Consider the following 15,647-nt stretch of genomic DNA (forward strand, 5'->3'; position numbering starts at 1 on the left):
ACTGGACCACTTCCACCTCTTGGTAGCCATTGCTTTGACTGTGCTTTGTTTTCAGGATCATACTGGTAAAACCATGTTTAACCTTCTGTTACAATGCTTTGAAGAAATGCTTCAGGATCTTGATCCCACTTGATCCCACTTGATCCCAAATTTCCACTGAGAGCTCTGCTCTTGTCTACAGCTGATCTGGATGGTTTTGGCAGCCATCAAGTGCAAAGTTTGCTCAACTTTAATTTTTCAGTCAGAATTGTGTAAACTGAACCAATTAAGATGCCTATGGTGTTGGCTATTGTTTGTGCTGTTAGTTGTTAGTCCTCTTCATTTGGGGCATAAACAAGATTAATTTTTGCTTTGCAAATGGATACGGATGGTCTGCCACTGCAGGCTTCAACTTGAACGTTGTCTTCTCTCTTCTTAAAATGAGTTATCTATTTGCAAACTGCTAATTTCTTTGGGGTATACATGCACATGTAAAATTTTCAAAAAGTACAAAATTAAATAGAGTAAAAACCAAATTTTCTCTCCTCTGATCCCTAGTCACCAAGTTCCCACTCTAGAAGCAACTACCATTATTATTATTTTCTTGTGGGTCCTTCTAGAGGTATCTTTTGCGTTTATAAATTAGTACATATTTATAATATCCCCTTCCTTAGTAGCAGACTATATACATTGTCCTCCACTTTGCTTTTTTTTGAATGGCTCTTGAACTTAGAAAGTAAAAGAAAGATAATATTGAATATCTCTAAGAAGCAAAGTGTTGACCCAGAAGCTGCTAGTGAGACTTCAACTTCTCTTTCCCTCCCATCCATTAATGTAAACAGAGGTTTCTATTTTGTACCTGGGCATGAGGGAGAAAAAGGAAGGGAAATTGGGTGGTGGAGTCTGTGGTTTGTGGGGAGCTAAAAATGAGAATTGTTCTGGCCTGTAGACCGGGTCGGACTGCCCAAGCCCAGGAAAGTGGCAATCAGAAAAATAATGGCACTATTTTCCGGAGACAGTTGGAGGATTCATGGGAAGTAGGAGATGGCCAGAACTTATTATCTGACAAAGAAGAGCCATTTCACGTCCTGGTGACCACATGTGGCACACAATTGGAGAGGAGGCTATGTCTTCCACCTAGCCTTGGAACCTAGCAATGATCTGACACTCCTCAAACTTCTAGGCCGACAATGTGGAAGATTATAAGCCAGAGTAGGAAAAGAGGGAAAAGCAGACACCACGCAGTTACAGATGAGGTTGTGGGCATGTGTGTAGCATACTTTTGGGGAAGTCCCCAAAATACGTTCGGGACACTTGAAAATGTGCTAATTTCTAGTCAGCAAAACAGTTGGGGCTCTTGCCATCATCATTTGTGCATAAAGATAGACTGCAACTTTATTTTATATTCTCAATCTGGTGAGGCCTGGGAAAACTGGGTTATTTGTAAAAATGGAAAATGCTAAATATACAACATATGCAATACCTTGTAACAGGATGGTGAAATGGAAGTTGGGGTTGCAAAACAACAGATGCCTATTCCAAAATGAAGTTCCGAGAAAGGATTTACAAAATAAGAGGCTGAGAACCAGTAGATCATTCTTAAATCCCTCACCCTTATAAGGAATACTAAAGCATAGAGGAGGAGTTTGAAATGTAACTTCTTAGGAAGAGTTATTTGGAAAGCTGTACTGAGAGTCCATGCCCCTTGCAGGGGCAACTTCTGAGGGATGCCTGCCCCTCTCCTTAGGCCAGACGTTAACTGGACCACCTAGAGAGTCTGATATGTGTTCTCCAAGGTTGAGGGACACAGTGGACTGATGTCTGATTCTCCCCTGAGAAATCTCAAGGGTGAAAGATTGGCCATGTAGCTGTGACAGACAAGCTGAAGGAGAAGAGGTTGTGTTAGGCACCCTGGCACTCCCAGAATTCAGTGGGGCTGGAACAGATGAGTGTTTCCTATGGATGTGATGTGGGCCATGATTGGGAGGGGCATAAACCTAGAGTCATCCTAGGTCCAAAAGGCCTGCAGAGAACAGTTGGATGTATTGCTACCTTGCTGGGGCTAAGGAAAGCGTATGTAACTAGGTAGCATAGAGATACCCAGGTGCAGAGAACTTCAGGTGGGTGTTTCCAAGCAATTGGGTGGATTCTCACAATAACCCACTGAGGTGTCCCTTACAATCAGCCTTAAGCAAAAGCCAAGCCCAGATGGTGCTGCTGCTCTGTGACCAAAGGACCCTTGCTCTCTTTCTTAAACTCTCCTTTTTCCTCCAGCTCCATGTCTGGAAGGGTCAGGAACCTTGGATGAAGGAGTGAGGGGAGAGGAGGAATAGAAGCACTGGGTGAGGCCAGGCACGGTGGCTCACACCTGTAATCCCAACACTTTGGGAGACCGAGGTGGGTGGATCACCTGAGGTCAGGAGTGTGAGACCAGCTGGATAACATGGTGAAACCCTGTCTCTACTAAAAGTACAAAAAGTAGCTGAGCATGGTGGTGGGCATCTGTAATCCCAGCTACTTGGGAGGCTGAGACAGAATCGCTTGAATCCAGTAGTCGCAGAGGTTGCAGCAAGCTGAGATCACACCATTGCACTCCAGCCTGTTTTTGATACACAAAGCAAAAAAAGCATGTTAGAAACATTATAAATAGAATGACTCAATTATTTTTTTAAAAACATGCATAAGCACATGTGGGTGACATAAAGGCAGTCTTAGATTACCTGTGAAGGGAGCTGAGCTGGAAGCTTCCTGGGCCATGCCTCCAGACTGTGGGCTTTGAATATAATACCTTTAAAAATTTTTTTAGGCTCAAATTATTATGGGCATACTATATAGGTGTGACCACTCTCACCCATGTGTCTCTGTGAGACCAACTCCAAATGCCTTTTTAAACAAGAGTGTGTTGCCAGCATTTCTCCCAGTTCCCCTACAAACAGAGGTGTTACTTATTGAGGTATGTGTCCTTTGCCATTCACTACAAGGAAATAGAATGCTATTTTGGGGAGAGTTGCTAAGTGTTTTGACTACAAATTCACCCTCCCTCCACGTCTCAAATAGGACACCTGGACCACTAGCTATTTTCTCCAGTGAACTCCACCCTGAATCTGTTGACTTAGCCCAGAAAGCCTGCCAGCTGCCTTATTACTGGGAGGTGGTTATGTGTGCTGTATAAATACTGCTAAATTTATTTGACATAAAACTGATAATAAACATGGGTTTGTACATAAACACTGTGTAAGTGAAAGGACGAGAGACTATCAATTTTATGAATATATAACCAAGTAATCTACAACTGCTTTTAGGGGCTTTTATGAAAATCTCTAAATCTTTTGATCAAGACCTTTACAGAGACAGTGTAGCAAAGCGTTAAGAGTGAAGGCAATGCGGCCTTCTCGCCTGGGTGCAGATTCAGGCTGCAATACACAGTCTGGGGACAATGGGCAATTTGGTCAATCCCTTTGTGCTTTAATTTCTTCAAATGTGAAATAGAAATAAAATTTTTAGTAGCCACCTTACAAAAAACGGGTTGTTTTAAAAAAAAAATTAATTGAATACCTGTTAAATTCATGGTAGGTAGTACACAGAACATAATTTATTTGCATACATGTGTCTTAAATAATCTGCATATATCCTTGAGCCTGGGACCACAGGAGCAGAGATGAGGGATTTCCCTCCCAGCAGGAAGTGGGATGCATTGGAAAATTAGATTAAGGCTACTGTTAACCACCATGCAGGCAAAAGGCAGGAGCCAGAGCTGGCAGCAGGGTCAGTAGGAGGGCAGGAAATAACAAACTCCGGGAATTTCAGCCTTAGCTGGAGTGAAGACACTGCCACGAAGGGAACATTTGTTAACAGAGCTCACTTTTTAGTCCAGTGCTACCAACGCTGTAGGGATTTCATACCACATTCTGAGAAAGATAAGGGCTTGATCCGCCTGGGGACATGTTATCAACGTTGAGCATCTGGTTTTATTATTATTATAAAAAATACTATAGGGTAACAATTAAAAAGTTGGAATTCAGAAAAGTAGAAGGAAGAATCTCATTTACACTTACATCACCTAAAATGTTTTAGAATATTTTGTTCTGGTGGTTGCTGTCCTCCCTCTCCCCATCTCCCTCCTCCTTCCTTTTCTCTTTCTCCTCTCCTTCATCTTGATGAGAAATAACCCAACCCATGTACCACAAAACTTACCCTTTTAAACTGCGCACATTAATCCTTTTTAAAAAATATTCACATGTTGTGCAACCACCACCACTATCTCATTCTGAAACATTTTCCGCCACTCCAAAAAAAACCCTGTAATGATTGTCAGTCCTCATTCCCCTTTTCTCCAAGCCCCTGGTAACCACCAGTCTTCTTTCTGTCTCTATGGATTTTCCTATTCTGAACATTTCATATACTGGAATAATACAATATGTGACCTTTTGTGTGTGGCTTCTTTCACTTAGCATCTTGTTTTCAAGATTCATCCATGTCGTAGCATATATTAGTACTTCATTTACTTCATTTTTATGGCTGAATAACTTTCCTTGTATGGATATACAACATTTTGGCTATGATGAATAGTTTTCCTATGACTGTTTATCTACTAATTTTTATGTAGGCATATGATTTTTGTTCTCTTGGTTATAAACCTAGGAATGGAATTGCTGGGCTATATGGTAACTCTGTTTAACTTTGAGGAACTATAAAACTGTTTTCAAAAGCACTGCATCATTTTATGTTCTCATTACCAATGTATGACCCTGCTTATCCTCATCCTCACCAAGACTTGTTATTGTCCATCTTTCTTGCTGACATCTTTTGAAGAACAAAAGTTTTAAATTTTGATGATGTCTAATTTATTTATTTTTTCCTTTGGATCATGTGCTTCTGGTGTCTAAAAAAGTATATGGTTAGAGTAAGTCTTTTATTCTAATATATTTATTAGACTAACATACACACACATAGATAATAGTCTAAGAAAGAGAGAGTCTAAGAAATATATACATTTTTTGAGACAGAGTCTCACTCTGTCACCCAGGTTGGAGTGCAGTGGCATGATTATGGCTCACTCCAACCTCTGCCTCCTGGGTTCAAGCAATCTTCACATCTTGGCCTCCCAAGTAGCTGGGACTACAGGCACACACCACTATGTCTGGCTAATTTTTGTATTTGTTTGTAGAGAGTGGGTCAGACTGTGTTGACTAGGCTGGTCTCAAACTCCTGGGCTCAAGAGATCTCCCCACCTCAGCCTTCTAAAATTCTGGGATTATAAATGTGAGCTACCACACATGGCCAGTCTAATAAATATTATTTAAATTGCCTAATCCAAGATCATGAAAATTTATTCCTATTGTTTTAAGAGTTTTATAGTTCTAGCTCTAATATTTAGGTCTTTGATCCATTTTGTGTTAATGTTTGTACATTGTGTGATGTAGGGGCCCAAATTCATTCTTTTGCATGTGGATCAATTGCAGTACCATTTTCTGACAGACTATTCTTTCCCCTATTGAATTGTTTTGGCAACTTTGTTGAAAAATCAATTGATCATAAATATAAAGGTTTATTTTTGGACTCTATTCCATTGATTTATATGTCTGTCCTTCTGCCAGTTCCACACTGTTTTGATTACTTTAGCTTTGAAGTAAGTTTTTCAAATTGGGAATTGTGAGTCCTCCAATTTTGTTTTCTTTTTAAAGATTGCTTAGTTATTCTAGGCCATCTTGTCTTGACTCTTTAGGGTCAGCTTGTCAATTCCTGGCGGGTGAGGGATGGGGGTGAAAAGCAGCTAGAATTGTGATTAAAATTGTGTTGAATTTGTGGATTAATTTAGGGAGTATTACCATCTTATCAATACTCAGTCTTGATCTGTGAACATGGAATGTCTATTAATTAAGTCTTCTTTAATTTCTTTCAACCATATTTTGTATTTCTCAGAGTATAAGTTTTATACTACTTTGATTAAATTTATTCCTAAGTGTTTTATTCTTTTTGATGCTATTATAAATGGAATTTTTCATAAATTTTATTTAAAAATTAATGGCTAGCATACAGAATATCATTGATTTTCAAAATACCTTGTATCCGTTGAAGGCTTTAATAGTTTCATTTGTAGATACCTTAGGATGTCCTATATACAAGATCGTGTCGTCTATGAATAGAGACAGTTTTACTTTTTCCTTTATAGACTGGATGCCTTTTATGTCATTTCCTGTTCAGTTGCCTTGGCTAAAACCTCCAGGTAGAAATGGAGGTTTTAGCCAAAGAAACTGCTTGTCTGGTTCCCACTCTTAGTGGGAAAACAGCTGTCAGATTTTCTTAGATGCCTTTTTATTTTTTTTATTTTTTATTTTTTTGAGACAGAGTCTGGCCCTGTTGCCCAGGCAGGAGTGCAGTGGCGCAATATGGGCTCACTGCAACCTCCGCCTCCCAGGTTCAAGAGATTCTTCTGCCTCAGCCTCTGAAGTAGCTGGGATTACAGGCATGTGCCACCACACCCGGCTAATATTTGTATTTTTAGTAGAGACGGGTTTTCACCATGTTGGCCAGGCTGGTTTCAAACTCTTGACCTCAAGTGATCCACCCACCTTGGCCTCCCAAAGTGCTGGGATTACAGGCATGAGCCACTATGCCCAGCCTATTCTTAGTTTTCTGAGTGTGTTTTATGATAACAGATGTTGGATTTTTGGTGATGCCCTTTCTGTGTTAACTGAGATGATCATGTGGTTTCCCTCTTTGTTCTGTTAATGCAGTGTGTTACATTGAATGATTTTCAAATGTTGAATCAGCCTTGCATCTTTCAAATATTGCAGCAGTGTAGCATAAATTCCACTTGGTCATGGTATATAGCCCTTTTTATTAATGTCATTAAATTATAGTTGCTGATATTTTATTAAGATATTGTACATCTATATTGATAAGGAATATTAGTTTGTAGTTTTGTTTTCTTGTGATGTCTTTAATTTTGATATCAGGGTAATATTGACCATATAAAATGAGTTGGCAAAGGGCCGATATGCTTCTGTTTATTGAAAGAATTTGTGAAGGACTGGTGCTAATCCTACTTTAAACCTTTGGTCAAATTCACTAGTGAAACCATCTGGGCCTAGAGTTATCTTTGTGGGAAGCTTTTTGATTACTAGTTTAATCTCTTTACTTATTATAGGTCTGCTGAGATTTTTCTATTTCTTCTCAGGTCATTTTTGTTAATTTGTATCTTCATAGGAATTTTCTTATCTAGGTTATCTAATTTATTGGAGTACAATTGTTGATAGTATTATCTTATAAACCTTTTAATTTCTGTAACATCAGTAGTAATGTCTACTCTTTCATTCTTAATTTTGATAATTTAGTAATCTCTTTTTTCTTGGTCAGTCTAGCTAAAGATTTGTCAATGTGTTGATATTTTTGAAAAACTAACTTTTGTCTTTCTTGATTTTTCTCTCATTTTTCTATTTTTGATTTCATTTCTAGTCTAATTTTTATTTCCTTTTGTTTACTTTGAGTTTGCTGTTACTTTTCTAGTTAAGGTGGAATATTGGGGTTTTTGTGATATTTCTTCTTTTTTAAAATAGGTGTGCACAGGTATAAATTTTATGCATACACTGTTTTAGCTGTATTACATAAGTTTTGGCATATTGTGTTTTAGTTTTCATTTGTTTCAAAATGTTCTCTAATTTCTTTTTATTTCTTAACCAATTTGTTATTTAGAAGTGTGTTGTTTGATTTACACATATTTGTGAATTTTGCAACTTTCTTCTCTTATTAATATGTAATTTCATTTCAATGTGTTCAGAGAAGATATTTTATTTAATTTTGATCCTTTTAATTTATTGAAACTTGTTTTATGGCCCAAGGTGAAGTGTTCTGTGTATGTCCATTAGGTACAGTCAGTTTATGGTGTTGAAGTCTTCTATTCCCTGTTAATCTTCCATCTAGCTGTTCCATTCTCTAGTCTTCTTGTTAGTCTTAATTTTTCACAGTTCTTTAATGTAAACCATTTTTGCATCTTGTCAGTATGATATTAGACATAAGGTCAGATTCTATACACATATAATTTTATGTTCACATTAAATATTAACTAATATATTTAGCCATTTTTCTGTTAGAATTTAAGATCTTCATAGTTTTACTTAAAACTGGTATTTTTGTGTTTAAGAGCTTCTCTGTATTTGGAGTTGTTTCATACAGTAGTTGAATTACTGGTAAAAGGGTATGGCAATTAAAGCATTCACCAATAACACTTTGTATACTTCAGCCTAAAGGCGGGCTTCACTTGGCCCAATAACCTCAATGTGAAAGTAATAGAAGAAATACAGGAGTATATTTTTGCAATCTAGAGATAGTGTGGTACTTCTTCACTCTTCAGATAAGACTTCAAAAGTACAGCTCATAGGGCAAACAAAAATGTCAAATATGGATGAATATGATTGTATTAACACAATATTTCTGCTTAATGAAGGACACCATGGACAAAATTAAAAGACATAATGACAGTTTGAGAGTTTTTTGCAATGTTTATAATCAACAAGGGATTAATATCAAGCATAGAGTAGGAAATAATGCAGATTGACAAGACAGACAATTCAAATAAAAAGGGAAGAAAGAGTATGAACTAGAATTTTACAGAATAAACCCAAAGGCTATTAAACATATGAAGATACTTACTAAACTAAGTAGTAATCAGAAAACTGCAAATGAAACAAGCAGGTTTCACTTTACATCATTTAGAGCGGAAAACAACTAGAAGCTAAGATGATGCCAAACGTTGTCAGTGACGTAGAAGTCCTCATCCGTGTGACGGGAGTGTGGCTGTTGCAGCCATTCTGAAGCATAATCTGGCAGTAACTAGCCAAATGAGTTTTTGGTTTGTTGTTTTTGTTTCTTTTTGTTTTGTTTTGTTGTTTTTAGGGCCAGAAACTTGCTATGTTGCCTAGGTTGGACTTGAACTCCTGGGCTCAAGTGATCCTCCCATCTCAGCCTCTCTAGAAACTGGGAATATAGGCACGTGCCACTGTGCCTGGCTCCTGATGAGGTTTATGAACATACTAGCATCCATAAATCCTGCTCTTGTTTATACCTCAAAGAAATTCTGTTGTGGCAGAATCTAGGAGTCTACCTCTGGGAGAGTGAATTTGTAAAATGTGGTAGACATGAACCATGGAATACTCAACTGCAATTAGATGTGGGCTAGATGTACACATGGCAACATCATGGGTGTCAAAATCATAGTGTTGAGTGAAAAAGAGTAGGAAACAGACTGGAGGCCTAATACCATTTATATAAATTAAAAATGCACACACACACAATATAATGCATATTTTGCACGAACATTCAGAATGGTACCTTGGAGGGGAGGAAAATGAGAATGGGAACTAGAGATAAAGGGAATAAATAAATAATATTAAAAAGAGAAGAGCTTTGCATGGATCAAATACATGTCATGAACTGGAAGTTATGACTAACACAACCGTTTCCACTTAATGTCCTAAACGAATGAATGAATGAATGAATGAATGAGTTCATCATATGTTCCTTCTTTAATATGTATTGCATTAACATCCATTCTTTGGCACTGACAAACTTTTGCTCCCACTGACTGGTATATAAGCATGCCTTTTCTCCCCATACCTTACCAGCTCAGAACATTCTTAGTCTTTCAGACTGTTCTCATTTGAGGCAAAAATTGCATCTCATTGTTTTTACTTGCATTGTTCTATCAAATATGATGCTAATATTTCACTAAATATGGTTTGGCAAAATGTGTTTGCCAAATTTTTTTGGTGTTAGAACTTCTTCATTTTACATTTGTATCTATTCAGATTTTCCATCGGAATTATTTCTGTTGCTGTTAAATGTAAAAGTCCTCTCATATTTAATATTCTATTTTATACATTTTTATGACTTGGTCACTTTGTGTCTTTAACCAACTAGAATGCTTAGAGAACTAATTGCCACAGCACCATGTTAGATGGTCCACAGATTTATGATACCTTCTTTAGAATAAACAGTTAACATAATTAGGATCCACTTTGTGGCTGACCTAATGTCAATAATCAGTGATTTGATTATTATAGTTTTATGGTATGCTTTTGTTCCATTTCTCCTTCATTATTCTTCCTTTAAAAAGATTGTAGGGACTACCATTTGGTTTTTCTGGATAAAATTATAACCCAAATGATCTAGATTTTATCAGCTTGTAAGGTTAAATTAATAATACTATATTCTCATGAATTTATTTATAATAGTTGGCAGATGTCACATTCTTCTTTGTTGCATCTATGCAATTTATCTTTGTGCAAGGGGCATAGAGAGACCTTTATGGTAATTGCTTCAGAACAATGATTAAGAGTTACAATTGCTTCCTGGCTAAGATCAAGTAAAGAATTACAGACTTATTTTTTTCTGCATCTCTTGAAAAAGAAAAATTATGAAGACGGGGCAGGTATCAGTGCAAGAGTTTCCTGAGGGTCTCCCACAATACAATTGTATTTTTCTAATGAGTTGGCTAGTATATAGGTTTGTTTGTCCTACAATGAACTTTTAAAATTCTATATATTCCTTTATGTATAAAATAATTACCAAAATAATATTGTTTATTAAATGCCTGCTCTGTTCCAAGCATGGTGCTAGACACTTTAGGATCTATTATTTCATCTAATCTCCACAACAACTCTATGAAGTATGTATTATAATTTTATAGATCAGAAAACTGAGGCTCAGGATACTGCTAATAAGCAGCAGAAATAGGATTCCCATCCAGATGTTCCCAAAACCAGCATTTTTTCTAGTTCATGACACTAATTTCCAGCAATCATATAACCTCAAAATAATAATATGTACCTTTATTATACCACTCGCAATTTCAGGAACATAGTTCAATAATAATGGCATTCTTTATGTATTCCTGATTTTATTAAGAAAGTCATTTGTGTTTCACCATTAAATAAGCTGATAGTTATGACTAAGAAAAATATTTTTATTAAATTTCTTAAGCAATGTTAAAAAGGTATTAAAAATTAAGTGAACACCCATGTACCTAGCACCCAGCTTAAAACATAAAACATTAACAACACAATATATATCTTTCCTTGATTATATCATGTATCCCCCCACCCATGCCCTGGAGGTAATCACTTTTTTGAATTTGGGGCTTCAGGACAGCTATTCTCTATTCCCTCAGCTTTACTGAGGTATAATTAACAGAATTGTATACAAATACTCCTCAACTTATATAACTCATCATAGGTTGAAAGTAGTGTAAGTCAAAATGTAGTTAATACACCTAGCCTACCAAGCATCGTAGCTTAGGCTAACCTACTGTATGCAGGCTCAGAACATGTACATTAGCCTGGAATTGGGCACAATCACCTGGCAACATGGACCACTGTAGAGTATCTGGTGTTTAGCCTTGTGATTGCACATGGCTGACTGAGAGTTGCACCTGCTGCCGCTGCCCAGCATCTTACTGTGTATCACCAGCCCAGAAAAGATCAAAATTCAGAATATGGTTTATACTGAATGTGTGTCATTTTTGCAGATCAGATGCCCCTCCCTGTGCATTCCTATAGCGCCTCGAAGTCATCTCTATCAATCATTCATTTCGTTGTAAAGAAGTCTTATTTGTATGTGTGTATCCCTGACATGACTGAGACTTCATAAATTCTGTAAGCTCAACATGAATAAAGAAATGAATTGGTGTTCATCTTAAGTTGTAGTCTCTGCAGATATTGTTTCATCTAAGGGAGTGGTCTTTGTTTGATTTTGTTCCATCAACAAAGGGTGCTGAACACCCTTTGTTTTGATTTTCCTTTAATTTTTGGAAAACCATGCATTTCTATTTCAGTGATGCTTTTAAAAAGCCATTTTTGTCATTAATCCAGATTTGTTCTCATTTGATTCTAGTTGTTGAAATGGATGAAAACAACGGACTTTTACTTTTAGAACTGAATCCTCCTAACCCTTGGGACTCAGAGCCCAGATCTCCTGAAGAGTTGGATTTTGGAGAAGTCCAGGTAAGGAAATATTAAAAGGATAATATTATTAAACACAAAAATGTAACTAAGATGTCCATTTAACATCTATATCTGTAAACATCCTATATTACCTTGAATACTCTTTGAGGTGGGTATTTATGACATATGATAAAAAGTCAATCACGGAGAATGGCGTAAACCCGGGAGGCGGAGCTTGCAGTGAGCTGAGATCCGGCCACTGCACTCCAGCCTGGGCGGCAGAGCGAGACTCCGTCTCAAAAAAAAAAAAAAAAAAAAAAAAAAAAAAAAAAAGTCAATCAAACAAATTCTTTAAGGAACCCCCAGAACCTGGCAGGGATTACAAGGAAAAAAACAACACAAAACTTTGGGAAAATCCCTAAGGAGACTCATGCAAAACTATTTGAGATTACCCTTGATGCCAGATCACTACTGGATAGAATGGGTAGTTGTATTTTCCAGCTTCATAAGAGAATTTCCTTCAGAGGAAACACTTCAATAGTTTGGGAGAGGTACACAATTAGAAGTTAATTTTTCTGTGTATTTAGAAAGATTGTGTATTATTTGGGCAGGTACTTTAAGGAAACAAATGAGAACCTGCCTGGAATAGACATAATAAAAACTAATCTGTGCCTTGACCTTTCCTCACCCACTTTGTTGGCTTTTCACATGACGTTCCTGCTATCTTATCTCTGCTTCTGAATACATTCCTTTTCTCTAGAGGTGCCAAGCTGTGGCAAGAGAATGAGGAACGGATTTGGAATCCCCATGGTGCCAGTCTCTAAGTCATTCTTTGTATCCATTCTTAGAGGCCCTGGCATCCACGAGTAATTATTTAACAGGTAATTTAGAAGAGAAAGTCTTACAAGCCTGTTTAGCCAGTTGTCAGTTGAGTCTGCATGGCTATGCCAACCCACCAAACTCACGAGAATCATCCATTCATATTGCTATTCACAGCCACTCTGGCATTTAAATCCCCAAATGTTTGTGATAACATCTCTAACTGCCTTTCCTTGTAAAGTTTGCTTTAAAGGACTGGTCACAAAATATGTTCTTCAGTGTGGACCGTAAATAACTGTTTAGGAACTAATTTAAATAAACTAAAACTAGGTAAACCAATTGGTTTGTCATCTAAAACTAACCATGAGAATTTATATTTGAATAAAGTCATGACCTGTGCTGGGAACTGTGTTCTGTGAAAGGCTCTTGTTGGATTGTATTTGAGTCCGAGATTTTGCCTGATCATGCTTGGGAGCAAAGTACTCCAACCTGTGTACTTTGTCAGCCACCCAAACCAAACATTTCCGTTCATTGTTGCTGACCAGTAATGAACAATTCAATAATAGGAATCTCACTGTCTTTTAACAGATAACATACCTCACTCACGCCTGCATGGACCTCAAGTTAGGAGACAAGAGAATGGTGTTTGACCCTTGGTTAATCGGTCCTGCTTTTGCCCGAGGATGGTGGTTGCTCCATGAGCCTCCATCTGATTGGCTGGAGAGGCTGTGCCAGGCAGACCTCATTTACATCAGTCATCTGCACTCGGACCACCTGAGGTAATGAAGTCCTGAGCACACAACTCCTAAGCTCATGCTGCAGGGAAGGCATCAAATGTTCTCCAATTCTTTTGCAATCACTGCTGACTTTGAAGTAGGTTCAGCTGGGATGATGAAAAGAGGACTAATTAAGATAAATATTTATATTTGCATAGAAAGTTTATACTTTTAAAACTGTTTCCAGAAAGACAAATATGGCATGTTCTCACTTATAAGTGGGAGCTAAATAATGTGCACAAATAGGCGTAGAGAGTAGAATGACAGACACTGGAGGTTTAGAAAGGTGAGGGGGTGGGAAGTAGGTGAATGATGAGAAATTATTTAATGGGTACAATGTACATGATTAGGATTAATAATGCTCTGATTTCACCACTGTGCAATCTTTGGTTGTAACAAAATTGCACTTGTACCCCATAAAATTATACAAATGATTTACACTTTTCTACACTTTACACCATTGGGAGTGAGGAAGGAGCTATTGTAAGGAAGCAGGAGAGGATGAATAACCGTCTCACTTCCCACCCTAAGGGAACACACATTTTCTCTAAAGGGCCAGAGCCTAAATATTTTAGGCTTTGCAAGCCATACAGTGAGAGTTGCCACCACTCAACCCTGCTGTTGTAACCCAAAAGCAGCCATAGATGGTCCTGAATGAGACTGACTGTGTTCCAATCAAATTTTATTTATGGATAATGACATGTGAATATCATATAATTTTCATGTATTACAAAATATCATTGTCCTTTTGATTTTCTTTACAACCATTTAAGAGGTAAAAACCATCCCCTCAGCTGTGGGCAAGCTTCAAAAGAAAAAAGAAGCCACCCTTAGCTTGCAAGGTTGTACATAAACAAGCAGCAGCAGGTTGGATTCAGCCCAAACATGGTTTGCCAAGCTCTGATTTATAGTATCCTAACACTAAACACCCAACATAGTAATCCTGACTCAACCTCACTCAGTATTTCATTGGAACCAGAGTAATATGATGCTAATGATAGCAACTGAAATTTTCCCTGACCCAGGCAATTAAAAAAGAGGGAGAAAGGAGGACTTTAAGTTAAGAAACCACACGTATTTGTGAATGTACTGAGCTATTAGAAGAGGGAAGCACATATTGCCGATTCCTTTGCTTAACTATAAGGTCATATTTCTTCATCATTATTTTGAAATTTGTATCACTTCTGCTGGATTGCCAATATAAAGACATAACAATGCCCATAATGTGCTACTCAAGCAATTCAACTTTGTTTTTCTGTGCCCCTACATGACAAAATGGTTAGAGATAACATGTTGGTTGCTGGTTGACTGGCCCCTTAATTTTTTATTCTAAAGCATATGGGAACTCTAAATTGTGGATATGCTCTGATTTATTTTTCAGGGAAGTGTTTTTTTTTTTTTTTTTTTAATTAACTGATTTAGTAACAAATTGCCTGCAACACACTTCTTAACTGATCACAACCCCCTAGGATACTGTGGTACTACAACTAAAATTCCACTTTATACGATACCTTTGTGCCACACTACCTCCTGGAACTACACTTGCATAATTTCAGGATTACAAGAGCCCTGAGTTCATTTGTTGTACAATAACAGTAATGTGTGGTAATAATTTGGTATAGCTTGTGTAGGGACAATAGCACATAAATGATGTGATTGCTTTACAGTGTCTAAGATGCAATTACCTAAAGTCTTAATGAGAGACATTCTATGGGAATACACTAAATTTAGGGAGAGTAAAAACTCATTTGTTGAGTTATTCTTTAACTACTGTCCTGAAAACCAGTTTAGCTTTCATTTCACAGGCTTGTGTCGACAGTTGTCTTGCGTTAAAACAACAGTTTTCAACTATAGTATCACAATACATTGGTTGTGCAGTGTGTTGCAGATAGTTTATTCTTGAAAAGGGGCCAAAGCTTGTGATTTTTTTACTCCTTTGGGTCTATTTCCTTGATAGACCCTTACTTTTTGACTCTTCCCTAGTCAACTAATAAACATCAAGATTGTTTGCCCCCAACCCTTCTGTCTAACCTTTATTTACTGAATAAAGCCTCCCTGATTTACAAAAACAAGGGAAAAGGCCAATGTACTCTGGTGGATTGCCAGTAAGAATTATTAGCAATTGAAAAATCCA

The 15,647-nt window shown here is 37.3% G+C and overlaps 1 protein-coding gene across 13 annotated transcripts in view; it reads left to right on the forward strand.

Annotated features, from left to right (window-relative positions):
• The window catches only part of LOC102142214 (cytidine monophosphate-N-acetylneuraminic acid hydroxylase), a 357,828-nt gene that overhangs the window by 311,546 nt on the left and 30,635 nt on the right, over positions 1-15,647 (forward strand). For all 13 annotated transcript variants that reach the window (XM_065544341.2, XM_074038754.1, XM_074038755.1 and 10 more), the window contains 2 exons: positions 11,869-11,978; positions 13,326-13,516. In XM_065544341.2, coding sequence (XP_065400413.1) covers positions 11,869-11,978; positions 13,326-13,516 — 301 coding nt within the window. The remainder of the gene's footprint in view (positions 1-11,868; positions 11,979-13,325; positions 13,517-15,647) is intronic.

The sequence above is a fragment of the Macaca fascicularis genome, chromosome 4 (genome assembly GCF_037993035.2).
Source record: "Macaca fascicularis isolate 582-1 chromosome 4, T2T-MFA8v1.1".
Taxonomy (NCBI): Eukaryota; Metazoa; Chordata; class Mammalia; order Primates; family Cercopithecidae; genus Macaca; species Macaca fascicularis.